Source organism: Apteryx rowi, unplaced genomic scaffold (genome assembly GCF_003343035.1).
Source record: "Apteryx rowi isolate R43461 unplaced genomic scaffold, aptRow1 scaffold_428, whole genome shotgun sequence".
Lineage (NCBI taxonomy): Eukaryota > Metazoa > Chordata > Aves > Apterygiformes > Apterygidae > Apteryx > Apteryx rowi.
Window position 1 is genome coordinate 84987 of NW_020450681.1, and position 27950 is coordinate 112936.

Consider the following 27950-nt stretch of genomic DNA (forward strand, 5'->3'; position numbering starts at 1 on the left):
TTTATGAATTACTGTTTGGACAGTAGTATAACAGCGCCAGCGCAACTGGCTCCGAGACATGCCAGCTTAAGAAGCCGGAGCTCAAGAAAATTAATCCAGTGCACACCAATGATTAAAATTGGCCGACAGCTCTCAAAGCGCAATGGAAAATACAAAATTACCCTTAGGCAAGCGATTTTCCGCCAGTGCTCTGCAGGGATTGCTTTTTACCATTCTTTCAGCTCCCCTCTCCTTTTAGCAAGCCTGGAAGAAAACCAGCGACCGGGGCTGCAGACAACACAGGGATTAGCGGAGCAGAAAGCAATGAGGATAACGAGCCACCGATACCCGCGCAGCTCAGGTCGCCCTAAGTTGAACAGAAGACACCACGCGTGTTTTAACGCGGACAAAAAATAGATAAATTCTTTAAGTTAGGACATGCTGCAGAACGGGCACAACGCTCAGAAACGAAGGATGCATCTCAGTAACCTTAGGTGGGACGTCTGAGCTGCCTTTGCAATCAGGGGTGTTTAGATCAGGACACTTYGCATTCATACTGCAGGGAGAAGCAGAAACGTGAGTTCAGACACACAGGGCAAGATTCACAGGAGGATGAGAGTAAAAGGAATTAGGGCTTTGGACACTGGTTAGCATCAGGTCTTCTTTGGTGAAGCACAAYTTTGAGGTACATCAAGAAAGAGTCCTCAATAAGTTGGGCTGACCAGTCAAGAAATCTTCTAAAGGCTTAAGGACCCAGAAGCAACTTGGGTGTAAGAGATGGAAGGGATAAGAAGTCCTCTCCTGGCTGATAATCTTCGCCCTTTTATGTCCACTCTCACTCCTAGAAGAGACCATATCAAGTTCATGGACACGTCTACCCACTGTCTCTAGGCAGACATGAACTGACTGTGGCCACATTTGCAGAATTTTCAGCATTGCAAAATTTCAGCTCATAGATGCACTACGCAATTTTTATGCTATTTAAATACTAATCTGTGATCACAATCTGAAGCTAAGAATACTACTACTAATAGTAATTTTGAAAAATTGGATATTCAGGTAGATTTTCATGGGAAAAGGGAAAAAATGTGAGCTCCCAGCAGTAAACTCCCAACTTTGAAGCTCTTACACCTTCGAACAGGGACAACATAACTTATCTAAAAGCAGCCGCAAGAATGTAACGTCTGAAAATATTTCCTCTAAACGCTGTTCTCTAAAATGCCAAAATTCGCTGAAAATTTCCAAAATTCCCAACCTGAGACATGTCAGCATGGAAATTTCCAGCTCCAAGAGTTTGGAAAAATTATAAAAAAGCTAAAGCCCCTGAATGAGAAGGTCTAGACATCATAAGGTGTCACCACCAGTCTCCTCCTAATCTTTCTTAGAAGTTAATACCAATCATCACAGAATTTTACAAGGTTTTATTACACCAGCAGCATTATATATTACGCTATATATAACCAAGCGTGGCTGTGCAACCTTATCCTGGCTAGAACCTCTTAACAGCAATTTCAGGACCAGTACCGAGAAAGCTGGAAATTACTTTGTACTCGTGGAGAAGACCTTAAATGAGACCCCCCGTCCTATAACCACCTTGTAATCCAAGACACGTTGCTCTCCTCAAGTCACAGCTGTAGCACAGCTCTGAAGTCACATTACCGGGTCACCCAAAAATTGAGCTTTCAGACYCCACGTTTTACTGCCGGATCCACTTGCTTTCCATGGAAACCAGCTTCCGACAAGCACGACAGACAAACCTGATACTCGCCATTAGGCACGCTGCGGCTTTCCGCTATAATCCCCCGTAATKAGGAATTCCCAAAGTGCCTCTCGAGCAACGGGTCAGATAATCCCATTCACTGATGGGATTTTGGCACTCTTAGGAAATTGAAACTGGCTGAAAACAAGACTGTTGCCTTCTGTTTTGATTTACAGGTATTGCTTTGATGAGGGAAAGCCTCAGGTTTGGATATTTAGAAAACGAAACRCGAGCTGTGCCTGTAAGGGGTACAATTACCATTAAACCGCTAACTTTTATCAGTCATTGGAAAAAAAAAATCCTGCTTTTACACCACCTCTCCCATTTATCTGGCTGTGCTGAGAGTTGTCATTTGCAGTAAAAAATACCAATATTGCGTTAAGGGAAGATTAAACAGCAAATAAGAGTATTTAACTGCCGTTCTAGCACAGACAGTGATTACATGGATGAAAGTAAAACATTCTTTTTTTTGATAAAAATGTCATTGCTAAATCAGCATAAGAAATTAAAAATCAATAGTTTATATTCTTATACGAAATGCATAATATTTTATACTGATGGCCACATAATATACTTTCTTATAAAGGTATATATATGCCTCATACTGAGCTATGCTGGATACACGACAAAACGGCTGGGGTACTTTGCTGCAATGCCTAAGTCAAAGGAACRGCAAAACAGGATGAAAATACAGAATCTGGGGTGCAAGCCATGAATGGAAGATTTTTGTGATTTCCTAGCTCTTTCCAACATTAGAGACTCATTAAGGCACTAAAGAACATCTGAAAAAGTTCACTTTTGCTCAAAACACGTCAAACATGTCAAAGAGCTCAAGCTACTGCAGGATTCCAGAAATGAAGTGTTTCTTTACAGGATATACACCCATAACCTCCTGAGCTTTCAAGAGCAGCTACATTTGCAAATTAAGCTATATTTAGGTGAAGGGAAAAAACACAGAACGTTTTCTGTTGCTTTTCGGCACCAAATTTCTCAAAACAAGGTATTGTAATGCTCAGAATTAATTTCTGATGAATTTAGCACTCACATCCAGCAGTAGAGTCAAATGTTAATTTTACGTTCTAGCGGTGAGAAGCAGCTAAACTGGCACGCTCTTCTTGAATTCGCGAAAAAAAAATCTAGGGACCTAACACAATCCAAATTCAATCTCACTATCCTGCCACTTGYAGATCTGCATGAATATTTACCTACAAAGACTCCTCTTTACTGGTCATAAACAAAGCACGATACTGTGAAAGGCAAAAGCCAATGCTGCACGTGATGCTGGTCAACATCRATTCTTGCAACGAATCTGTTCTGGAGGAACAAGAGAACAACTCTGAAGGTCTGTCCCCTCCACTGGCCATTTCTCTAGATAGTTATTTTTATGAGACTGCCTGCAATGCAGTCACTGCTGTGCAGATTAGGTGGACAGTCCCAAACTCACTCTGTGGTATAAAGTTCATTATTGCTAGTTCAGCTATAGCTACAACAAGCTCAATGCACTGAAGTGTTCAGTCCACCACAAAAACAGATTTTGCACTGTGATCTGCAAGAGAAGACGATCTGCAAGGAAACAGAGATGACATTTTGCAGCTCAAGCACTGAATGATCTACTGATATTGGAGGTAGGGGAAATAGAATTTGAGAAAGAAACAGTTATGTGTTAATGTTACACATTAAGAGTTTGACGGTAAAAAGTATCGATGAGACATCGTTCCACACTCAAAACGCATGTTCAGTGATGTTCGTCTTCAAATACCCACGCTCCAACAAGCACACACAAGGAAGGCAGAAGGATCAACCAAACTGTGGTTGCTGAGAAGCATGTCCCAAAAATACAGGACGAAATGCTGCTCCAGTATCAAAATAACGCAGTGAAGTTAACACTGATAAAACTCAGGCCTGGCATCAAAATGACTCGAGGGGAAGTCTCCGATTTGGTGTGCTAGATCGAGTTTTCGAAAAAATCCAAACCCAACACTGACCTCTTGAAGTGGCTTGCCAGGACTCCCACCAGCTCTCCAATCCTGCTGTCATTAGGTGGCTGTTTGCTGAAGAGACAGACGATGAGATCCTTGTTGTCCTTCGTGTGGAAGACCACGAGCTGGTCCTTTCCATTGGAGACGCTCAATCCTATCAACTGTGAAGAGAAAGCAAGAGCACCGTTACATACCTTGATGCATCTTTGCTACTTGCCAGACTTGTTCTTGCAAACGAGGCTTTCCTCTCCAATGTGCCATGCTGTATTTCAATTTCTACTGCTACTAGAGAAAGCAATGTTCAGGGGAATGGCAATATGCAGGCCTTAGGCACTCCTCTCAAAAGACTGTTGACTTTTTTTTGGAAGTCAACAGCCCAACTGAATGATTGGGATCGATGAGGAAGTTTTTCAGACCATCTAGACTTCTTCTATGCATTCAATACCATGTCCCATTCACCAGATCTGAMGGGAGCGCACGAGGACGGGCTAGTTATAACAGGAGGGCTTGCTTTCCCAGAAGTCTCAGATCGGATGACACCACATCATGAAGTGGAAGAGCCACAAACCTGTTTTTTTTTTTTTTTTTCTTTTCAAAGAAAACCAACAACAGTGATGAGTCTGGCCAGCAACCATGTTTTCCACTCAAATTCACATACAACAGCCCTGGAGATGTAATGATATGCAGATAACACAAGAATGAAGCTTCCTAAAAGCAACTTGGTGAAGAATATAAGTTGCAAACCCCGCAAAGCAGTGATAACTCCAGTAATGAGTCATGGATTAAGGTCCTGCTGTTCTGACAAAATAAAAAAGTGGGGGGGTTTTTTTTGGTTCTCTGTTAAGTAACTGCTTTTTTTTTTTTAAAACAGCTCATACACATGGCACATGAAAGGTTTTGTCCTCATCTTCTCCCCATAGGATGGCAAAGCGAAAGCAGAAAATTAAGAGTGCAATCTGGGTACGCAAAACATTCAGATGAACACAAAAAAGAAAAAAAAAGCAACAGTAGGGAAACAAAATGTAAGGGTGCCTAAAGAAAAATCAAGAGGCAAATACATTTAACAARCTGGTGGGGAGAGGGAGAAGGATAAGAGACCCAAGGAGAGACTACAGCAGACATTCTCTGTCCATCCAAGGACTATATGGCTCCTGGGAGTCATCCAGACATTTACAGAGCGGAGTCACATTCTCCTAAAAGTGAGAGGCACTCACAGACCATTTTGTGGAACCGAAAATCCCATTAATCCCTTCTTAAAGAAAAAAGCCTTCTGTGTATCCCCATTGCCTACGATGGAAAGGATATTAGCCCAAATCTAGTTGGAGACTACTCAGGACTTTCAGAAACATGAMTGATATGCAGAAACAGTCTGAATTCGTATTTTCGGTTTAGCAGTCACCTAAGTTTCACAAGGTGTTATTTCCAAGAAACTTCGTACAGCCCTGGATGCCTGATGCATATTGGAGAGCAGCATCCTCCCCGAAATGTATGCCGCCAACATACGGAAGTGTGGCGTAGGTACAAAGTTTCCGGATGAAACACCGCACAAATTTAGGGACACTTGCGTTCTGCTGGCTTACAATAGCTCACTACAGCAAAAAAATTGGTCTGAACTGGTCTAACTGGTCCAATAAAATGGTCTGAAATGATCTAACTGCTGATATCCTAGACACCGAGCAGAGAACTGCTACCAGCTGCATATATCCAGCGCAGAGGGAGTTTATTCTCTACCATTCACAATATTTTGAGGTTATAAAATACTTCTGAAACAAGCTACACTGTATGCACAGGCATTAACAGCTTGCCTGGGTTTCTCATGTCCCTTAAAATTAATTTGCGTGCTTAAATACCACCCTGCGATCACAATAGAACCTCAGGGACAGCTGCTATCAAGGTTTTGAATGTGCATCAACTGTGAAAAATGAACAAGTTGAAGTCACTGAACGTGAAAAGCCTATTCAGACGTTAATTCTTTAACTCAACGGTGTGAGAAGTTCAAGAACCCTTCAAAATTTTCCCATTCCACCCTTCCCCAACAGACTACCTGACATAATAAAAGTCATACAAAAGAAAATTTCAGAGAAGCTGCTTATCTCAGTATTTACAAATACGAGTATTAGCTCTGCCTGAAGATCGGAAAAACACTCTCAGCACCCGCAAAACATCCTTGAGTGTATTCACCACTACTGCAAAAGGCAGTTGAAAGGTCTCTGCTGCTGCTCAATTGCCTTTCAATTCCTACCTGCCATTATCAGATTCTTTTTTCTCCAGGTAAGAATAAAAAGACAATTGTATATTAGCACTTCTGACACAGCTACCGGAACACCAGCAGGCAAAATAATCCCAGAAAGTAGCATCTTGGTCCGGTAAAACAGACTGGTCTGTAATCACATGCACAAAATTACAGATTCATCCTACACGGAAGCAGAACCGGGAACGGAGCCAGGCCTGCGCTGAGGGCTACCCTTAAACCCTGTACGTATACAGAGAGTTAAAGGAAGCTATAGCATGATTTCTTCAGCTGCAAACAAGTTCATGGTGGTAACAGACATCAGCTGACTGTCTCCAATGAGATTTCCATGGCAACCGCATCCCTAAGGATGTTGCCGCGTTGATAGGGTGCTTTAGGACTGCGGATAGCAAGCAGCCCAGCTAGCAGGCGGACAAATTGGAGCCGGGTTCACCTTTCCGTAGCGGCAGGGCAACGCGGGTTCACCTTTCCATATTAGCAGGGCAATGCGTCTCGCCCCGGGAACTTGGCRTCTTTCTAGGAGGACGCCAACAAGCCTCAAGGCTGGAGTAATTATTCCCCATTTGCTTTTCAGAAAGCTTCGTTTCAGGCCAAACAATTGTTCCTTGCCCAAAAGGAAAAGGCTATCTGTATCGCTAATTGGCCACCTATAGCACCTCCCTCTATCATGTTAAAGGGTTTCCACCCAAGGAGGGATCAGGCATGCTGAAAGCGAGAGAGAATACACTACTCGGCTTAAGTGGTAAAAGGCAACACACATTCAAATCACTCGGTAACAAAATAAAAAAAAYGTATCTACAAAAGGAAAAGATAACTGCATTACAGGGTTAGGAGCTCCATTTAAGAAATCCTGGTAAAATACAAGTATTTCTGGTACTAGATATAAAGCAAACACAGTTCCAAATTCTCTCCTCCTCAGTCCTCCTCTTGCTGCCCAGAGAAGGGTCAGTAGTAAATCAACAGGATCAGTAAAAGCCCTAGCACCACGCTGCAATTCCCACGTGCAAATCTGCTAGCGTTCCCAAGCATCACCATCTAGGAGAAGCACACAAAAAGAGGGGCACCGGCCAACAGAGCAGAAATATATTACTACAGCATTTACCAAAGAGGGTTTTCATAATATGCACTTCCACCCTGTGATATTGTTTTGACATCTGTATGAGTCACGGAAGGCACTTTTGGGCCGTTCTTGCTGTAGAAAATACTCCAGGACCTCTTGATGCTTGTTCAGATCAAGGAAAAGTGTTCAATCAAGAAACCCTCCCTAGTCCTAGGTTGCTAAAGTGAATAACTGCAGATTTACAAGTAAAGCTGATTTCTATCTGTTGAAATCTAAGTATTCCAAAAGCAAAAGACACACAAACACGAGCTGCTTTGCTGCCAAAGGAAATGAGAATAAGAGAGCCAACACAATCAGCATTCATTACAGCAGTCGTCATTCCCTATGAATGGATATGCTGTTTTAGACATGCATGTTTTGTAAAAAGCATTAATTAGTAACATTTCCGAGTCGTGCATTTTCTATAGGCAACCCACAAATTGCATCTGATCTATTTGCCTCCCCTAGTTTTTAAGGCATTAAGGATTTCCGAAAAAAAGGGTTCAGGTTACCAACAGTAACAGAGCAAAAGATCTTCCCAGAGTGACCTGGCCTTGCTCCATTACATACATGTACAAGCTCTACCTTTAAAGCCAGCTGCGTGACAGATAAAGCAGACATTTGGCCAGAGCTGGATAAATGCAGATTTATCTCCAATTACTGATGTAGCAAGTGAATTGCACTGGTCTGTGATAACGGGGTAGAAAACTAATAGTGAGAAATTGAAATTGATAAAATTTTACTTAAGGGATGTTCAGACACCGAGTTCATCTTGATACTTTGGGGGGGGGGAACACATCTGTTTTGAAAGAATAGCCTGCTTACTAGCGTCTCTGTGTATTTTAACAAGTCAGTTTGCACCAGCAAGAGTCAGCCATTTAGCAGCGCAATCTGCTGACGATTTCGTTTTATACAATTAAGAGAGAATATCAGGAGAACAGAACATCAGCTCAGGAAAATGACCCGCAGCTGCTAAGCAAGTGGCAGAAATGTCTTTTCAAAACACGGCACTGTCATGGCGCTACTGCTTCCCCGCGATAAATATTCTTATTAGGGGAAACAAATAACGCAGATGAGCACATTACTCCACTGCGCAGCACGCGCAAGCAGCGAGGTGCGCAGCTAAGGTGGACGATCAGCGCAGAGGTTAGATGGGGAGCAATAAAGCCAAAATTAACACAGCCTCAGCTAATCATTCACTCCACATTTGCAAATGAGGTTTTCCTGCCACCCTAATCGCATCTTTGCTCTCTCAGCAAGACCGAGCCCCTCGATTTGTTATTTCTTCCAAGGCAAACGTCCCGGTGAATTGGCGAGACTGTAGCGCTAGGACATTCCCAGGCAACCCAGCCAGGTCCTGTAGGTTTAAGATAACCACGGCAGCGTTAACCTCGGGCTGAGGAAAAGCAGTTGAATCCACTCCCCGGGATGCCGAAGAGCTAAAATGAGCTTTTCCCCCATCCCCCTTCCTGCCGGTGATAATCTGCTGCTTTGTCACCGGCAGCTAAACTCTGCTGCCCCTCAGGCCAGATCCCTCAGTATAGTGTAAATCTTCTCAAAGCTAAATTCTGAATTAAACATGAACAATATATATTTAAAAAAAAAGAAGAAGAAGAAAATCAAACAGCACGAAGGATCAAGCAAGCCCCCAGAGACACAGAAATGGTGTCAGGAGCTGCTGTGAAACGCTAACCCCCCTTACGGGGCCAAGATCTTGCAGCGCCCAGCAAATAAATAACAAAACAGAAGAACGAGCAAAAAAAGTGTGACAAGCAGTTTGGTCTCCAGCCTTTATTTACTGAAATTAACAGCTAACATGATGCAGCTGTTCTGTAGATAATTACGCTTAAGCATTTTAAAGACAAAAATAGATTAAAAATGTAAACCAAGGTCTTATTTGCATTTTATGGATAGAAAAACGAAGCTAAACATTAGGTGTGCTGCCCATGACTAGGAGAGAGTCTGAGGTGAGATTCTCCAACCCTCATACTTACGTTATAGAGCGGGATGGTCTTCATCACTTTGTACTGCTTCATAGGGTCCATCTTATAGAGGTGTCGATCAGTAATGAAGATGGCTCTGTCCTCAACCTTATTAAAGCGATTTACCTGCAAAGAAGCAATTTTTCCAGTCACACTAATGGTTGCAACACAACATGCAGAGCAAACGTTTACAGCACTAAACACGCGCAAACTCACGCAAAGCTCTCAAACAGGTTTACTCCACGGATCTTGAAATGCTGGAAAAGGGACTTCACAATCCCATTGTAAAAACAAAAATACATAGCGTCAGAGAAGTAACATTCCCAAAGTCATCCAGCAGGGCTGGGATAACCAAGAAGAGTCCAGGACCTAGATTAAATAAAGGACGTCGATGCTTTCTACTAGCAATATTTGACTTTTACACCTCTGTTCACTGAGCAGACTCCAAACCTGGGCAGATGCCTGTTGTTCCTATGTTGTTTATGTGACTTTGTCACCCCAGAAGAATGACACACTGTACCTGCCATGCAGAGCTAAAGAGTGGCCACCAGTCTGTGACAGTTCAGACATGAGACAATTGATTCAGGGCTGAAAGCACAAGCTTTGGACCATCCTTGATCTGAGCAGGTCCCATTTTCCTCTTTTAAAACATTTGTGTCTTCTACGGAACTAAGCAATTTGTCCGGGAAGTGGAAAACGGGGAGCACCATCCTTCCCCTGTCCCAACCATTAGCAGATGCCTTAGCTGAATAAGGGCACGCTCTGCCTGTTTTGCTGAAGTTGTGCCACTCCGCAAAAAGGAACAAAAGATGGACAGGCCAGAAGGAGTCCAAGAGAGCCAAATCTGTATCCAGGACCTAGGCAACCAGCTGGTGGAAGGAAGACAAGGTCATTTCTTGGCAAGGAGAAGACCCAAGCTGGCATGCCCTCAGGCTGCAAAGGGTATTGAACACCACCCTCTCCCATCCTGAGCAAGAAAGGCAGAGCGAGGACACAACTCACCTGCTCTAAAGGCTAGAGGTGAGAACGAAGGGCCCTGTGACCCTTTCCATGCTGTCCTAACCCCACCACCCCAAGCCAGCGCTGGTGCTCATCTGTCCTAGCAATTCACTAATCCAACAAAAATCTGTCCTTTTTGTTAGATGAGCAAGGGAAGGGGACAACAAGCACCAGAGCCAGGACAAGGAAAAAGGTGAGGCTCTGGGTAATGATAAAGGCACAGGGCAAGAAAACAGGACTGCTCCGCTTGGCAGCGGCCAGCTTTGAGATCGGTTCAGCCGTGTCAGACCCTTACCATGAGGAGCAGATTATTCTATAGGGGTGGACACCACTCAACTCATATTTTAACTTGACTTTGTGTTCTGTTAAGCACATGGTACTCAAGGCATGGACCTTGGATCACCAATGGGCTCAAGCTCCTGAAGGAAAATCTTCAAATAGGAGCTAGCTGCCCATCTACACTGGCCAGGGCAATTCGGGGAACATGGAGAGCAGAGCTCCAGCAGCCAACAAACTTCTACATCAACCAAGAAAGCAACCAGTGGTATTTGTGCACCTCCAAGGTTAAGTGACTACTGAGTGAGGGTTTTTTTGTTTTGTTTTTTTGTGCACTTTTTTTTTTTCTAATGCCTATACTATTCTCAGGTTATCTTGAATCTGGACTCTGATCTCCCGATTCCCACACCACTACTCTAAGGTGCTTACAACTAGGAAAATTAAGTACGCTTCTCACAACTCTAAAATGAGGCAATTTTAATCTTCAAAGGCCTGTACCCTCTGATAAAGGCCGGTTACAGAGAAGATGGAGCTCAACTTCTCAGAGATGTAGAGCAAGAGGACAGGAGGCAACGGGCAGAAGTTTCAGCAGCACAAATTCCAGCTGGACATATGGAAAAAAAATTCTCCCCAGGAGGGGGGTGTGGCCCTGGGACAGGGCTCAGAGGGGCTGCATAATCCTCATCCTTGGGGATGAAGAAGATGCCAAGAAGATACACTTCACATTATCTGAAATATTCTGACAGTTGCTAATAGTTCAGCAAACACAGCTTAGTGTTGCCACTGGGAAACATTAATATCTTAATATTGCCATTGGGCTCTACAYTTTTAAATTAAAGACCAATTATAGATACACACTATAATTCAGTAAAGAACCATTAGCTACCTGCTGAGGCAAACCACTACATTATCATGTGTAATCTCACTGGCTGCCAAATGCAGCAGAGATTACCAGAGATATGTCCCAACCCTCATGGAATAACCTCAGGCACAGTCAAGAAGTTGGTTCACTTTAATCTGAACTCAAAATACCACCCAACTGGGATATTGTTTGCATAACCAGAACGTAGAGGAAAAGGGCAATAAAAGCCAACACCAGCAGTCCTAGCCACAGTGTGCAAGGAGGGCTTGAGCACAAGGAAAATACTTTTTTTTTTTTAAACCAATTATATTTAACAGTTCTGATGAGCTTAAAAACTAACTGAGGGAAAACAGTAGTATGTGAACTCCCAGCCATTCTGAAAGCAGCAAGTACCTTTGAACACAACCAAGTACACAACACCATGTCTAAGTATCTTGTTTCAATTCACGCATGCTGTTTCTACATACGGGAAGACACGCTATTTAAGAACCAGTTAATGACTCAAAGTAATAGAGATGGTCTAACAGCAAGCTATTTAAGGTGGTCACATAATGATATTGTTTCCCTTCATTCTAAGCATTCTGATGTTTCCATTTTCATGTTCACTTTTGGCTACCAACCAGGTCTCCAGCAAGAGCATTCCTCCAGTCCCAGAGAAATCAACACCTTAAATCTTCAAAAACGCTGTCAAATAGGCCATTGCTGGAAAACTACTTGTAAAGACAAGCAATTGTTCATTAAAAATGTACTCGAAGGCTACAAGATACTAAACATTGTACCTTGATGACAACATCTGATCTGGGAAAGGTCCAGGAAGATAAAAGCCAGGAAACCACTCTTTGGTACCTTCTGGAATTAGCATAATTGTTTGCAAAAAGAAAAGTGAGAAGATCACGCTACTGCAAGAAACACTCTGATAGTCTCTCCAGAGGAAGGTTTAATACCCTGGAATCATGCCTCCTTTCACATCACCTTTGTAAAGACGGAGCATCTGAATTCCCCCCACCTCTGCCTCAACTCTTCACAAATATTCTTCGAGGCTGCTAATAACGTTTGGCTCCAGCGAGCAGGGTTGCTACAGAGGAAATGCGTCTCATGACATTACAATTTGTTCGTCAAAGAAATACCGCATGAAAGGAGAACCAGTGTGATGCAATCTAGACTTTCACAGGCCCGGCCCCAAGAGGCTAGGTACTAAATAGTCATAAAGCAAGACGAAAAGTTGTCTCAAAAGCAAGTGGGAAAGTAGGACACAAAGTGGAAAGTATTCTTCATCGGGGCAAAAAAACAGTGCCATTGGTGTATCACAGAGATATTTATTAACCAGCTCAGAAGGGCGGACAAGGGGTGAGATGCGATGAGGCAAATGAACATAAATTGGATTTTCTTAGGTGAAGTTGAGAGACATGTGAAGAACTTAAATATGCTCAGTCAACAGGCTGTAAATAAAGGCAAAGCAATGCAAATTGGAGAGGAAACAGAGAGCTACACGACAGCTTTAAATTAACTACATCAATGCAGAAAAAGTAATGGAAGATGATTGTAGACAGCTTTGGAGAGATCTTGGCACAAACATGTGAGGCAGTTGAAAACAAACTAGATGTTAGTACGCATTAAAGACCAGCATGGACAACTACAGCCTGGTTGCCACAGTCTCATGTGGATTATGGTGCAAAGCACTGGGATGGAGAACGTAAAGGATACTGAAGGACTATGATGGGTTTAGAAGAGAAGGTAAAGAAAACAATTGTGGCCCAGAAAATCTCACAGGAAGAGATGTTGAATGACTGGAATTATTTTAGGAAGCAGATGAATGGAAGAAAAAGTAAAGGCTACGAAACACTGAATGGTCTAGAGAAAGTAGGTTAGCAGTGTGCGGTGTTCCACGTTGAGCAATTTGAGCCCAGTAACACAACAGACTCCACAAACCGTAATTTGGCTGTGGAGCTCACTGCCACAGGACCCTTTCTGGAGGGGAAACCACACTCCGTGTCTTGGGAGTTTAAGCCAAAGCTACTAGAGACAAGGAGGCTTCTTCAGTTCGTTAGACCCGCAGTTCTGGCTGTGGTCTGTCCCACAGAGATCTCAAATTTGCTGCTGTGTGGCCTTGGTTTCCAAATATTTTAACTCAAAGAAAAAAGAGAGTCTCACAATGACACCTGCTTACTGCCATGATCCCTCCTGATGCATCCATCTCCCATCCACAGTGTCCTTCCTCTCCTTCTCCCAGGCCCACAGCTCTGTCACCAACCCCACATGCTGGAGAACCCTGTTGTCCTGTTCCCATTTCCAGTACAGAGCCCACATTAAAAAACACGGCAGACCTTACAGAGCAAAGTAACCAGCACTATATGGAAACCCTCTCGGCAGAAGGTCCAGCAGCTGCTGCCCAGAAAGCAGGAATGGGAAGTGTGCCCAGATTTTGCAAGGCAATAGCAAATTGCAATAGTTCTGCAAGCGTGTCTCAATTCCACTTCTTTCTTGCGTTGACCTACCGGTTTTAGTGTTGACACTGAACAATAAATTTAGCTGAACAGCTAGAGAGACACACCGATGGGGAAGTACAGCAGCGTACCTCGCAGAGAAAGCAGATTCTTGCTGCTCTGGAATTCATGTCCTTTCCAGTTCTTTTTAAGCAATCAGTTTGCTTCAGGTGTCTCATGCATCTATGGCACGTTTCTGTAAATAATGCATGCTGTGTTTTTTAGAAGTAAAATCAGCCCTTCCTAACGGGGGGCTGTCACATTGGGAAACATGCACAGAAGAGATTCAGACAAATGGTAGCGCACTAGCAAATGCCGTTATTCTTCTGATTTTGTAGGAGTAGAGACAGGCCTTATGTTCTCAGATACAGTTTATACCCTCATAGTGAACAGTCCTTCCTAGCATTGTGTTCTCTGCACCTTCTGGACTTTTTATTTATATCTTTGCTGATCCAAATGCGAGTCGGTCTTAATTTAGCTTTCCGAGTGGCTAATGGGGAAAAATGAAGGTCTCAGTCTTTAGCAGAAAGACTTCAAAAGGAGCGTCCCAGGTCAGTGCTAGAGGACCCTAGACGCTATAGCGGGGGGAGGCATTGCACTTTGGAAGAGAGGGTCCTTTCAAGGAGGCTCGGTGCAACAAAGGACAAGGGAGGAAACGGGAAGAAAAGCCTTATTCTATAAAGGGAGAAACTGTTGTTTCCTAGGTGATGGAAAAAATAAAAATGTGACGCTGTGCATGAAATATGCATTTTGTTTCCCAAGGCAAAAAGTTTGAAAGTTTCCTTTGAAAAATAAAAAGCATGGAAATGCTCAGAAAAGATGTATTTTTCCATAGGCAGAAGTGACCTGTTTTTACCTATACCTACTGTGAGAAAGCAAGCACATGCATATGCCATCAGTGAGACTTCAAAGTCTCTTCACATACCTTCTATAAAAAGAACTATAAAAGTTATGGTCCAAACAGACCCACTTAACTATTATTCAGCTCAAGCTGTTGATATTAAGACTCCATACACTCAAGCTAAAGAAAACTTTAACAGCAGTTATCGGTACTTCAAGAGCAGGTCCCTTGGCTGTTGAGAGCTGTTATTACTTCCTTGACTTCACTATAGCAATGTCAATCATCAGCTAAAAAAAAATCTGTCTCAAAGCACTTAATGGTTAGTAAATATCTTACAGGGTTACCTTCACAACTGCTAGCTTCTATACATAAATGCTTTTTAAGCACACGAGCTCCGGGCTTAACTGGTGTCTATTTGAGTCGCCCAGTACTTATCCTTTTAACGTCATTTCTATCCAAAGAAAGAAGAGCAGAGTGTAATTATTGGAACATTTTTAAGGAGCAGACACCTAGCATAGCTGTTGAAAGTCAGGAACTGCTTCACACACATGGTGGAACAAAGACACTACAACTTGCCCAGAGCTGCCGAAGATGGGTCGGATGCAGCTCCAGAAATAAAACATCCGTCTCAACTCGAAGCGCTCTCTTGCTACAGGAACACCCTGTTGCCTGATGTAGGGACCACTTAACGGCAGCAGCTACGCATTTTGCTCGAGAACCCCCCCAAATAAGCTGAATCATGAAAATATACTAAAAATGGACTTGAGCAACTTTACTTTACGGACTGATGCTTTGTTAAAAGCACATCATTTAAGGGAAGCAATAAAACYACCTAATAATTAATCACATTTTCATCTCGGTAACTCATTCTTCGCTTCCCTGCTGCAGCATTGCATGAGCCACATTTCAGCTTAGAAACAAACAGTCAATTTGGCCCCCGTAACGAGCCAAGTTTAGCATAAGGGATTTGACAAACTTCACTGCAGTGAGAACAACTCCCTTTCGAAAGCTCTGAGCATCACTACAGCTTGCGTGGGCTAACACCAAATTGCCACACTCGTGCAGATAACGTGGTATTATATGGGAAAGTTAAAGGAGGACAAAACTAAAAGGAATGAGCTTTATGAATTGGAATTAAAAAAAAAAAAGTGGGAATGAGAAGAAATTCTCCCTGTCCAACAGCACTGAAAGCTGAGTCTCATACTGCAGTAATCGGAGTTACTCTTTGGGTTAGAGGTAGGATGCCACAGCTTGTGTTTTTGACAAGAGAARCTCCCTAGTTTTAAAAAGGCAGCTTAGAAAGGATATGAATTGTTTTACGTGAAATAGTGAAAGATAGCATAAAATTGTTTTCAGGGCAAACACTGTGTTCACGTAATCAAAGCACAAAGTTGCTCATATACTACAGAATTTACTATAGCTTTCACTCTTGCTTAGTCTGCCAACCAGATGATCAAATTTAAGATATAATAGATTACCACATYGGTTGAAATGTGAAATGGTAAATCTTGTAATGGTGAAAGATGAAATCTTTGTCTTTTTGATTTTCAAAGCTGGGATTACCTTCTCTTCTTTGTTCACTTCAGGCTTGCTAGGACATTCATTTCTTGTCCACACACAAAGGAAGAGGGAAGGCAAACGGTTCACTCCAAAAGAAATTACTGCTAAACATGGATTTGAAAGGGGTCATTTCCTTTTGTTTTTAAATGTGGAGAAGTACTGAAATTGCCAGTTTTACGCACATTGTTAAAGATCCTACAAAGGCGCAGTCTCATCCTCAATAGCAAGGCGGAACTGATTTTTATCCTGCTAATCAACATTTGCCTTCGAGGTGCTTCTACTAGCTTCTTTAAGGCCACCATTTCCCTAAAGTAGAGGCTGTACTTTGACTAAATCAAGCTATATTTTCTAACATGGATCCTTTAGAATGATCCAGCTGATCCACCACCAGTGGCTTTGCCAGCAAACGCAGGTTACCCACCTTAGCCCCCCTACTTGTAGGGGTATATATATATTCTACTTTTTAAAGCACATGTGATCAGCGAAAGCTTTTTTCACCTCTGAAAGCAACCTTTCAGGTTCAGGAGGGAATCTATTTTACAACAGCTAACACCTACTCTGCCTGCAGACTGTGTTTATCATCACCAGCATGATGGGATACGAATGCAACAAACCTCGGGTGAAAATGGGTTTTTCCAACAAGTAAATGCAGTAGCAGGATGCACAGAAACAAGACCCGTTCGTATTCCTTCTCCAGGATTATTTCACATACTGCCAACAAAAAGGAACGGCTCTGACGCTTGCCTAGAGGTAAGAGCTCGGGGCTCGCAGGTACTCAACAGGAGGAGGTATGGGTCTGTGGTTCAGAAGTCTACTTGCCCCTGTCCTTGTGCATTACGTTGTCCTTTAAAGCCGAGCCAGGAGCGGRCGAGAGAAACGTAAGGATTTAAAAGCTTCAAAGTCGCGTAACGGCGAGCAAAACCAAATTCCCCAAATCCTGCGTTGCGCAGTCATATATTATGCACACGCACGCACAGAATAATTCCCCTCCCCTCTAACATCGCTCCATTCGCATTCAAAGCGACAGTTCCTGCAGTCACATCTTTAAGAATCAAATACTGTGTTTTTACAATTATTTCGGTTTAGCTAAAAACAGTAAGTTCAACTTAAATTCAACAGTAAGTTTCAGCAGATTGAAACTAGTTTATTAAATGAATTAGAAGAGTGATTTTTAATAACGCTGTGAGATTACATTCCTAATCCTGAAGTCACTAGAACACAATTACAGAAAGTCTTTTTCCACCAATACGAAACATGAATTCTTTTGTTTTTAGCCTCAAGTGAAAAAAGCTGGGGCGAAATTCTCCTGTATATGCATTTCCGTAACAGAGACTCAAGAGGGGAGGTCTGGATTGAGATCACACGATCCTCCTTTAGCCCTAACAATATAAACCAATATTCCCTCAAACCACTCCTTCAGTTAGCAAACCACACTCTTAAAGAGAACATGTTAAAAGCAATCGAATATTCCACTGAAACACGTTTGTTCAGAAAGCAATACGAGATTTCTATTTTTATATACACCAATCACTTACGGTTGTATAAATAATTTACGGTGCTATCACCAGCAAAGCAGTTTTGTTATAAAGTGAGATGTTATGCTGCAAAATGAATGTTGTTGCTACTGCTAAATATAATATTTGCAAACCTCACAAGCTAACAAATATTATGCACAAACTTCACTTCTGGCACAATGGAGACTAACTGCAATGGGACATTTTTAGATGTAAAAAGAATACACAACTGCTTAAAATGCTGGAAAATTAGCGGTCCGGGCCTGCCATTTAATTTGTTTTTGTCTACTAGTTTTGTAAAATTCAAAATATCGTCTCCTGACAGGCATTTAAAAACAGCATAATCTAGATCATTACAAACTACCCATAAAAATTTATACGAGCACATTTTTTTAATTAGCCCTTAAAAGCTTCCAACCAAATTAACAAAAAGCAATCTGCTATGGAAAAAAGTCAGACGCAAACCAGTTGCACAGGATCAAGCAAATTTCTTCATGCCTCCGAAACGAAGAGGCCACAGAAGCCCCTAGAACAAAGCCTCCTTCGGTGCCACAGGCCCAGAGTTACCTATCAGTCAAAAATTATGGATATTTTTCCTTGAAATACGACTGCTTTGAACTCCCATCTGTTAAAACATCTCCAGCATTACCTTCTCGCCCTCTGCTCCACAAAATTTCACCTCAGCTGGGAGAAGATCCCCAACCCAGCTTCATGTCTCTACAGCCAGCCACACACACGTTGGTTACCTTGCGGACGTGACACGAGAAGAGGACATTCATGTACTTGTCCTTCCGTTTCAGCTCATTGGCAACAGGGGTGAAAGAGCCCGTGGTCTGAGGGTCATCTGGTCTCTGAAAGAGCAAGGACAGGCACATAATTCTTCTTGCTTACCAAAGTAATTGCATTACGTCATGCCAGGCCCAACAGAACTGCAGCCGCACCACCTAGTCTGGAGACTTCCTCCAGCCTGCCTTGTAGAAGAGCAGCCGAACATCTGGAGTTTTATGTGTTTCCAAAAAAAAAAATTCACAAAACAAAATGCCTAAAGGAAGGATGGAGTAAAAGGAGATACTGTATCTTGCTTAGAAAGAGCATTCCGCCTTTATACTATTTCTTAACGTCCAGAAGTTTACCTTTATATTGACTTCCCTCCTAGCTTTGGCCGCTTGAAGAGCCAGTTGATGGAATTACTCATTACCATTTCAAGTTGCTTGCGATGCTCACACTCTGCTTAGTATTTAGAAAAATTACCCTTAGTAGAGTAGAAGTCAAAAACTCTCTGAAATTATATAAACTCACTTCCTGAGGAAATCTGAAAGCACCTCCATCCCAAGAAAGCAACAGCCACTTTTTCAAATTTCGACCTTTCTAGCGTCCTGAACCCCAGCCATCGGCAGCTTCTCCCTCTTCTTTGCATTGATTACTGCACTTGCACTCACCAGTGCGATGTAATTCCCCTCCCATGCTCTTTGTAGGCCAATATCGGCTCTGTGGCCTTTCAGCACTTCCATGGCAGCAACCTTTGCCCTCAGCTGAGGTAGGTCTTTTGGTGGGATGCTCCGGATGAGTTCACTTGCCCTCCACCTGCCAAAAAAAAAAAAACCACCCCAACAACCCTGAATCACCTCCACAGTCTATAGCATATATTATAAGGACTCTTTCTGCCAAATCAGCACAGCTAGGACACTTCTAGACTACAAAGGTCAGGGAGAAAAGGAGTTTTTCAATTGCCTTCSTAAGGCTGGAAACTTCAGTATCACTTTGAAGTCACATATCTCTGGCTCCTGAGAGATTTGATTGGTATACAAGAAGGAACATTTTTTTCCCCCAAACACCAATCCCCAAAACATTCCCCACCATCCAGAAGTCTACTGCTGTCACATCTGCTTGCAATAAAGTTTTTGCATGCCCAAATCTTGGCTCACTTACAACACCATTCTCCTTTAACAGCAAAATTTGGCCCTGCAATTGAAACCCAACCAACCGTAACATGAAACAYGATAGCCCATCCAGTGCTTCACACCACACGCCAGACTTCAGCAACAATATCAGTTCTCTAGGATTAATGCTAAGAAGGCGTTTAGCAACTAAACATTTGCAGTTAGGATAATTCAGCGTATTCGGAGAACAGGACTCTCTGCCCAAAGAGGTTACAGATGGTTTTCAAGATGCAGCTGGGGAAAAAAAGAAACAAGGCTGACTTGATCTAGTGCTGGTGGTAGTCCTGCTTCAAGCAGGTGGGCTGGAGATCTCTAGAGGTCCCATCCAGCCAGCATTTCTCCTGCTCTGTGACTGTTTCAGAAGTCACCGTTTTTATAGTTACTTTTCAAATTGCAATTATAATTACTTTGCGCCCCTCTTGTCTACAATACCAGACTTACCAGAGGAAAAAGTCACTATTTTTTAGATATTAGGAAATTGTAATAAATGCACTGAACACCTCTTTCACAGATAGAATACGGGTGAATAGTGGAACATTACTAGTACAGAAAAGTACTGCTTTACTATAAGAAGTCTTGAGGGAGTCAAGAGGATTCCTTTTCTCTCACCCACTGCACAACACCAGCTGCTCTTTTCTTTTAAAACACATCAAAAAGGCAAGATGGGCCAAGGAAGGAAATGCAATGTCCATCCTGACTAGATCTTAGCAACAAAATGATTATTTGCCTGGCCGAGGGTACTAGAGGCCACTGACATCTTCATCTTTGAAGCCCGGTTGATGTTCTTCAGTCATTTTTCCAACTTTTCTGAAACAAGGGATAGCTGTTCACCCCTCTAGGCTAGCCTGAAAAGACAAAAGGGTTTCTTCCTACCTGTGGTAGATCGTCTGAAGGGCCTCTTCAAATCGGCGCAGCACTTTCGGCGGAGTGGGCCATTGCACGTGCTTGCCATAATCCTTCATTGACCTCACATTTTGAAAGCGTCGGGCAACTTCACGAATGTAGGACTTCACTTTGTAGCGGCGGTAATACTTGAGTATCGTGAGGGCAGCCCGCGTCCTCTTATAGCGCAGGCGGGCCAAAGTACCCCTCCAAACCTAAGAGTCGGTGGAGAAGACACAGCTTGAGCAATCCAAAGCAGGGAAATTTTCWGTCTATACTTCTGGACTGCTAAAATGCAGAAATACATCAGTCAGGAAGCTGAAAGGAAGCGACTTTTCTGTGCCAATCAAATCCGGTTAAAAGATCACTGAACAGACCTGGTGCTTACCTGTGGATTTAGAAACAACTTGAACGCTGATTAAAAGCTAGAATGAGTAAGATTGCTTTGAAAATAGTTCAGGAAAACAGCTGTTCTGGCCACGTGCTGAAAATTAAGCAAAGCTGCTATATGAATGCCATCCRCGAATGCCACGCAAATATGCACGCTGGGACGTAGTGCAGGGAGACTGCTTGAAGCGCTGGTATCAACTCCTGCCTCAGCTGAAGACCCAGTTTCTCTACACGATGAAGCACAGCAACACGCAGCCCAACTGGGCAGGTTGTGCTGTTTTTATCCCATAACCAGAGAAATACATATGCACCTGAGTGCTCTCAAGTTAACATGCACGTCCCCGATGAATTTGTGAACAACTGCGGTTCCCCTCTAACACGATCTACCAAGATGAAGACACTATTTTTGTTTCCTTGTAGAATTAAACTGGAAGGATAATGAGCCTCCTCCGTATGGAGAGTGCTTCACTATGGGCTCTGCTGGAAAGTTTATTCCCCTCTTGAGAAACATCCTACAGCACCACTGATGCACATCAAGCCTTCTATTTATAGAAGAATTAATTAATTACCTGAGGCACTTTCCAGCGTATTTGCTTTATGAAGCCAATGTCAAAGGTTCTCTTGACAGCTTTACTGACAATCCTGATTTGTGGCTGAGAAAAGTTATATGTAGCAAGAAGTAAAGCAGATGTGAGGAGGTGCTCTTCTCTATACATTCAAATTTCAAAAATGGGGAACATTTTCCTCCAGTCTCTTTCATAGTAACCCCTCCTCATTCTCCTTTGGCCCCACTGCCCCTGTATAGGGCATCTCCTCTTCACACCAGACGTGATCCACCTAGCTCTGAGAGCCTGAGAAGTTGCTTTAGCGCCCACTGCTTTGCCAGCATGTTTAACATGCTCTAAAGCCCATTTGCATTCTGGCATGCCAAAGCGGAGTCAAGACCCTACATAAAGCTACCCAAACATTAGCCAGTAAGGCCAAGACAACCCATCTCTCACTTGCATTTTAGTGTGACAAACTGACTGAGAGTTTGCCACCTCTAACGCTTTCTTCCAAGATAGCAACCAGCCCCTGAAATAGTATTAAATCATCCCACACCCCATCCCATACTAACATTTAACATGGTGAAGGCCAAACTGCAGCTTCTAAGTCACATACGGCTGAGAGGCAGATGAAGCACAGTTCACTCATCGACTGTGTGTTGTATATTGTTGCTAGGAAGAGGGAGTGGGAGAAGAGAAGGGAATTTATCCTGGACACCAAAATGCAAGAAATGAAGCAAACAASTAAGCAAGCAGGGGAACAAGCTACACATGTAAGATGACTGAGGGCAACTTGCTCCTTAACAACCCCCTGATGACCTAGGATATTCATGTCCGAGTGCATATCGGATTCAGAAACAGTGTGAATTTGACTCAATCAGCAACTAGGATGGAATAATTGAGCATCTAAAGACCACTGAAGCATCATCTGATTTGTGTCTATCTAAAAGAAAAGTTCAGAAGACTTGGATTGCTTAAGACATTTAAACACAGACTGAAGCGTCACAAAATATATCTGCAAGAAATACATGGACAGTAAACCATAAGATGAAGGAAAACTGGGTGAAAATCTACTGTTCAGCTTCTTATCTTTTAATAAGAGTAGCAATGAAGAACAAAGGGTTCCAGGTTGCAGCTCTATGGCCTTTTGGACTTTATAAAGGAACCCAAGACAAGAACACGCACAGCAAATTTGTGCAAGCTAATGAGGACTTTGCAGAGCTCCACTTGATCTGTCAGTACTTCTCAAAAGGATTTTGTTTTTAGATACAGAACAGTCTTAATTTTACTTACTTGCTTTTGAGGTCTCTTTTGCCACGGTTATTTTATTTTATTTTTTACACCAGTCAGACATCTACGGAACAAAGGCACTGTAACAGATTGCCCCGATGTTGTATCAGCTGCATCGCTGAAGAAATTGGCTTCACAGCAAGAATTGTCACAATTGCTACAAACACTAGCCTTCCAAATCCAATTATCCGGCCGAGGCATGCCCCTTGGCTGCAGCAAGCAATAAACTATTAATGAAAAGCATGGTCTCAAATCAAGTTGTCATAACTGCATAACCTCAATCCTAGCAAGGATCTACCTAAAAACCAAAATGGCAGCTCCTCCCAAACACCACAAGTAACAAGACAGATAAAGATGGAAAAAACCTTCTCCCAGGGAACGGGGCACCAGTTTAAATAAATTGTTTTCCTGGCTTTGGTAGTGTTTTTTTGTTTTGTTTTGTTTTTTTCCCCTGCCTTCAAAGCCAGGGCTCATCTCTGCTTAAGGCATCATCAGTAACGTTGGGACTGCCAAGGCAAGCAGATTGCCTGATGGTCTAGCAGCCTCTTCCAGAAACATGGACCCTTCAAACCTACAAACAAGAGCAAGCTGTCAAAGCAACAAACTCCTTGCTCAGCAGCCACTTGATAAACTCGGCATCATGTAGCTGCGAGCTAGGGGGTTAGAGTTACATGAAAGTCCAACAAGGATGCTACCAACACACCCTTCTGAGACTTAAATATTGAGAGATCACTACATGCTGTACCTATCAAATTCTCCCCCCTGCCTTAGGTTCATCACTCAAAAGCATTAAGCACTGCAAAATAAAATAAAATAATCAGATTCCCAGAGCTAAGTTTTTCATGGCATTTAATAGACATTATACACAGGTTCTCACATTGCAAAAGCTACATTTCTGTTGTATGCTGGAGGGCAATCGTAGCGCCACGGCCAAATGTGAGGGAGATCAGCATGCCAAAAACACAATGGAAAGATCTGTGCATCCAGGGGTCTACTTCTTTCTTTCCAGCCCTCTGTACCCAAGCAAGATACTGTCCAAGCCTTTTTCATATACAGTTCAGAAAGAATTTGACAGCTAACATGCATCGTCTTTCTGAAACTTGCAACCAGCTAAGCAGCTTTCATCTTGAACCTAAATCACAGTTATGCACCAGCAAGCTGGTATTTCAGCACTTGCATCCAGCAAATCTTGCAAGGATAGACTAAACAAGCCTGCGAATCCCAACGACCAATTGGGTCATTGGGATTGTATCGTTCCTTCTACAAGCAATAATAGTGATACTTGCTTTGCCACCGTTCTGTGGCTTTAACTTCTGGTTGACCTGGTTTCCCAGAGAAATGGGACTAAAGATAACCCTGCCTCTTTCTGACCATCTGTGATTGCCCTAATATCTTCTGAATCTCTAGCCAGCTTCAAGCAAATCTGACAGAGAAACAGAAGACCCAAAGAGACAAAGTCTCTACATCTTTTCAGGAAAAATCAGCAGCGGGGTAGAAAGAGCCTCAGATTAGAGTGACGTTGGAAAAGCTTCAGAACGAGCTCAAGAGCCATCTGTTTTGTTTGACTTCCAAGTCCCAACTAGCACACGAGTAGCTCCTAGCCAGGCAGAGCCACATGAGACTGAGTGCCAAGCCAAACAGGTAGAGGATACCAGAAGGATCTGGCAGCATTGGGAGGGTGCAGATGCATGCAGGGCACATGGGAAGGAGTGGAGGATATGACAAGGAAGCCTGGAAAGTACTGGCAGTGAAGTGGTCACAAGATCACAGCTGTGTATGTTGCTGTTGTGGGATGTCAGCAGTGTAGGACAAACCCATGGAAAGCCAAGCTCAGGGAAGAGCTTGTCCGATGACAGTTTGCAAAGTGACACACTGAAGAGCAGACTCAAAAGCAATCGATTTTGCAATCGATTACTGCAGGGCCGAGTGACCAAGTGAGAGTAAGAGCCGTTGTGTAGGACACTATGAAACATTGTCCTTTACAAGAAGAGCTACCCAAGGAGACAGGGCAGAGGTAGGGAATAACAGGCAGTAGGTATTAGCTCCAATGTGTGCATGTACAGGAGAGGGGACCTCAAGCAAGAACAGAAGAGCAGAGACTTATAAGCAGGAGTAAGTTAAAAACTGAAAGAAAAGCAGAGTGTCTAGGCTTTTTTCCAACCTTTCCCCCCATCTACTCCTTACCTTCAGTCTCTCCAGATCTCTTTCTATCAACACCTCTGCCTTCTCCTCTGTGCTAGGTGAAGACAGATTAAGAGTGCAAGTGAAATGAAGACTAAAGGCTTAGGAGGATGGGTAGAGAGAAAGGAAATGGGTGGGGAAAAGTCTGAACAACACAAGAAATCCAGTCAAAAACTATTGAACACTAGAAAGAGTTTTTCTATGGTTGCTTCCAAAATAGGCACTTGCACAAAAAGAAACAGAGCATTCATCRAAACCAAGAAAGAGTCATAATATATTTTATCTTCTGGGAAATACTGAAATGTTCTCTGAAGTATGTTTAATGCACATGTTTTTGTTTAAAATTTAATGAATTAAAAGTCAAATGAACAAAAAAAAGGAGATCTGGGCATGCCTTTAAAGTCAGCTTAAAAATTCAGTGAGCTTCCACCAACATTTCTAAGATTAAATAAACTTTCTATAGATCAAGTCCATCATCTTAGCAGAAAATACTGTGCAGCACACTAAATATTTGGAGCTCATCTACAGACTGCAGCCTGCTTGTAAGCTCAGAATTTCTGATAAAATAAATTAAAAATAAATTWAAAAAAACACACAAGCAGGCCCTGTAGAGTGCAGGGAAAACCAGCAGACTAGGTGGGTTGGGTCCAGAATGGCGAGAATGCCTCGCTCAGTTCTTCCATGGAAAAAAAGGATAATTTAGGTTTGACCCAGACGCTGCAGTCTCTTTGAATTTAGAAGGAAACCTCCCCAGCATGCGATCTAAGCTTATAAACAAGCAAATAAATGTACATAATTCAGAAGACAAACCAAGCCCTTCTAAATTAAACAGCGGTGCTATATTTTTTTGAGCAGTGCTACAACTAATCAAACCTTGGAAAACTATTTCATGCCTGCTGTAACGCAGTACATCGCCTCCCACTAGGCCTCCTTCACACTTGCCTGAACTATTTCATGATCAATATTTCATGCTGCCCTAGCAAAAGCTGCCCTCCAGGCATCCAAACTGCAAAGAATAAAACAAAAGCTCGCTAGAAATTCACACAGACATGAACCTTCCTGCACGGCTTTAAAGGACCTCAAACTGGAAAGGTTATTAAATATTTAAGTCAAGAGAGCAGCACAGAAGCCGCACGCAGTCCTGTCACTGGGTCCTCCGAGGCATCGCAGTTTGAATAAATGCTCGAATCTGAAGCGAGCTTTAATTATACGCCTCCTGATTGCTTTTGAAAGAGGTCATCTCCTTGCAGAGCACAGACATGATGGAATGGCTAATATTCACATTCGGCATCCGCTGGGTCCTTGCACATACCACACAATTGGGGATCTGCATTTTCACAATTCAAGCAGATTTGGATTCCGTAGAAGGTTTGAGGCAAATGCTTTTAAATCCAGGTCTCCCAGTCCTAATAGACCACATTACAGACCATACAAACAAACATACRAGTGGGAAGAGCTGCTCAATTTACAAAAAGCCAACTTTCTCTTTTTTGCAGGAGTCAGCCAAACAGCATTTATTCTATAGCCCTGCTTAACAGAAACAACATTCCACAAGCCAGGAAAGAAAGAAGGGTCTCTCTTACCCTCATTAATCAGATTGYACTACCAAGACTGCGTCCAATGATAAATACAACAAATATCAAATGATCATTGGATGTATGCAAGTAGCACGAATGAGGCTCATGCATGTACACATGAAATATTGGATGAAGAGCTGCTGTGGGTTTCTTCTGCAGCTCATTCGGCTGCTCAGCMATAGCTTTAACGAATGTCACGCAGCTGCACAGACCCATCTTTCTCCAAGGCTGAGCCCGAGCCTCAGTTATAAAACTCTATCAGCCCAAAAACCTCAAGAGACCCCTTTACCTTCTACTCCTAAGGACACGCTACGTCCATGTGGKGCCCTTAGCAATGCACTTATTGCTTCTTGGCTGCACTCTACAGTTTTTCCTGCCTTCGGCAGTGACCAGGGAAGGAAGATGATGGGAGAAAGGAGATACCCTAGATGAGCAGATGAAGATAACTGCCAAGTGTCCTCTGCTAAAGCAGCAGAGGAGTTCACAACCGTCAGAAAAAGGCTGCTGCCGTTAGAACAAGGCAGGAAGCTTCTCTCATCCCATGAGAATTCAATGTGCAATTTTTCATGCTTAAGAAATCAAAATACAGGTCATTTCCTGATCTTCAAGGATTTTACACTGGTAAAGACTGCTAGGACAACCAAAAGCTCCAAATGTGGCACAGTTAATTAAGCTGGTACRTTGCTGTGTGGAAGAAGACAACTGAGAGGGAATGCAACAGAGGCCTACAGAGTCCTGAGTGGAGAGTTTAAATGGGTTAAGCTATTCACTCTCCTCTTCCAAACAGGAATTAATGGCTATCAGATGAACCCGGAGAAGCCAGGACCAAAACAAACAAAGCAAGATTGCTCTTTCCAYGTGGGGGCTAGCTGAGCGGTGGAACTCCTCACCAAAGGACACTACAAAACCCAAAGGTGAGGACACGTGTTTGAGGACAAGTTCAGAGAAGAGAAATCCACCGGGTGTTACCGAATATAAAGAAAACACGTCCAGCTTAGGTCAGGCCAAGTTCGAAGGGCTGAAAGGACTGGGGGAGTATTAAGAAGAAGCATGATGAACGCTCGCCCCGCTGCAGCCTTCCCTAGGCATCTGCTCACAGTCACTTGTGGGGACATGACTGTGGTCCAGGGGGACCTTCAGTCTGACACAGCGCAGCAGCTGTTCCAGTTTAAAACCTACATCCATTTAGCGAAGCAGCTGAGAAYTAAGCTCTCTCTGCGCTTCTGAAGTTGTGACAGCACTGCTCTATTAACAAGCTTTTCCAGAACGGAGAGCAGATAAAAGCAAAAAAGAGCCATGCACAGATCTAGCTCATTTTATTCACTTTTATTTAAAGGACACAAATGCCAATATAACACGTACCTCTGCTACCGGGTGCTACTGCCCGAGGAGGGCAGTACCGGGTGTAGCAAAAAAAAAAAATCAATACAGACATTTCGACAAACACAGATCAACTACCATATGCTTATTTTTGCTCAAAAGCCCCATAACGAAGGAGCAGCYTCCTACCCACCCCATGGAAGAGTGGTAAACTTCTTYAAACTGACTCTGATTTACTGCA

General features: G+C 42.9%; 1 protein-coding gene across 3 annotated transcripts in view; it reads right to left on the reverse strand.

Moving 5' to 3' along the window:
• Positions 1-27950, reverse strand: part of MYO1D (myosin ID) — a 114093-nt gene that overhangs the window by 45871 nt on the left and 40272 nt on the right. For 2 of the 3 annotated variants that reach the window (XM_026076211.1, XM_026076214.1), the window contains exons 16-20: positions 20398-20621; positions 19024-19168; positions 18331-18435; positions 9062-9175; positions 3724-3878 (exon numbers count right to left, since the gene is read on the reverse strand). In XM_026076211.1, coding sequence (XP_025931996.1) covers positions 3724-3878; positions 9062-9175; positions 18331-18435; positions 19024-19168; positions 20398-20621 — 743 coding nt within the window. Of the gene's footprint in view, positions 1-3177; positions 3182-3723; positions 3879-9061; positions 9176-18330; positions 18436-19023; positions 19169-20397; positions 20622-27950 lie in introns of all 3 variants that reach the window. The other variant, XM_026076212.1, reaches the window with a different exon arrangement.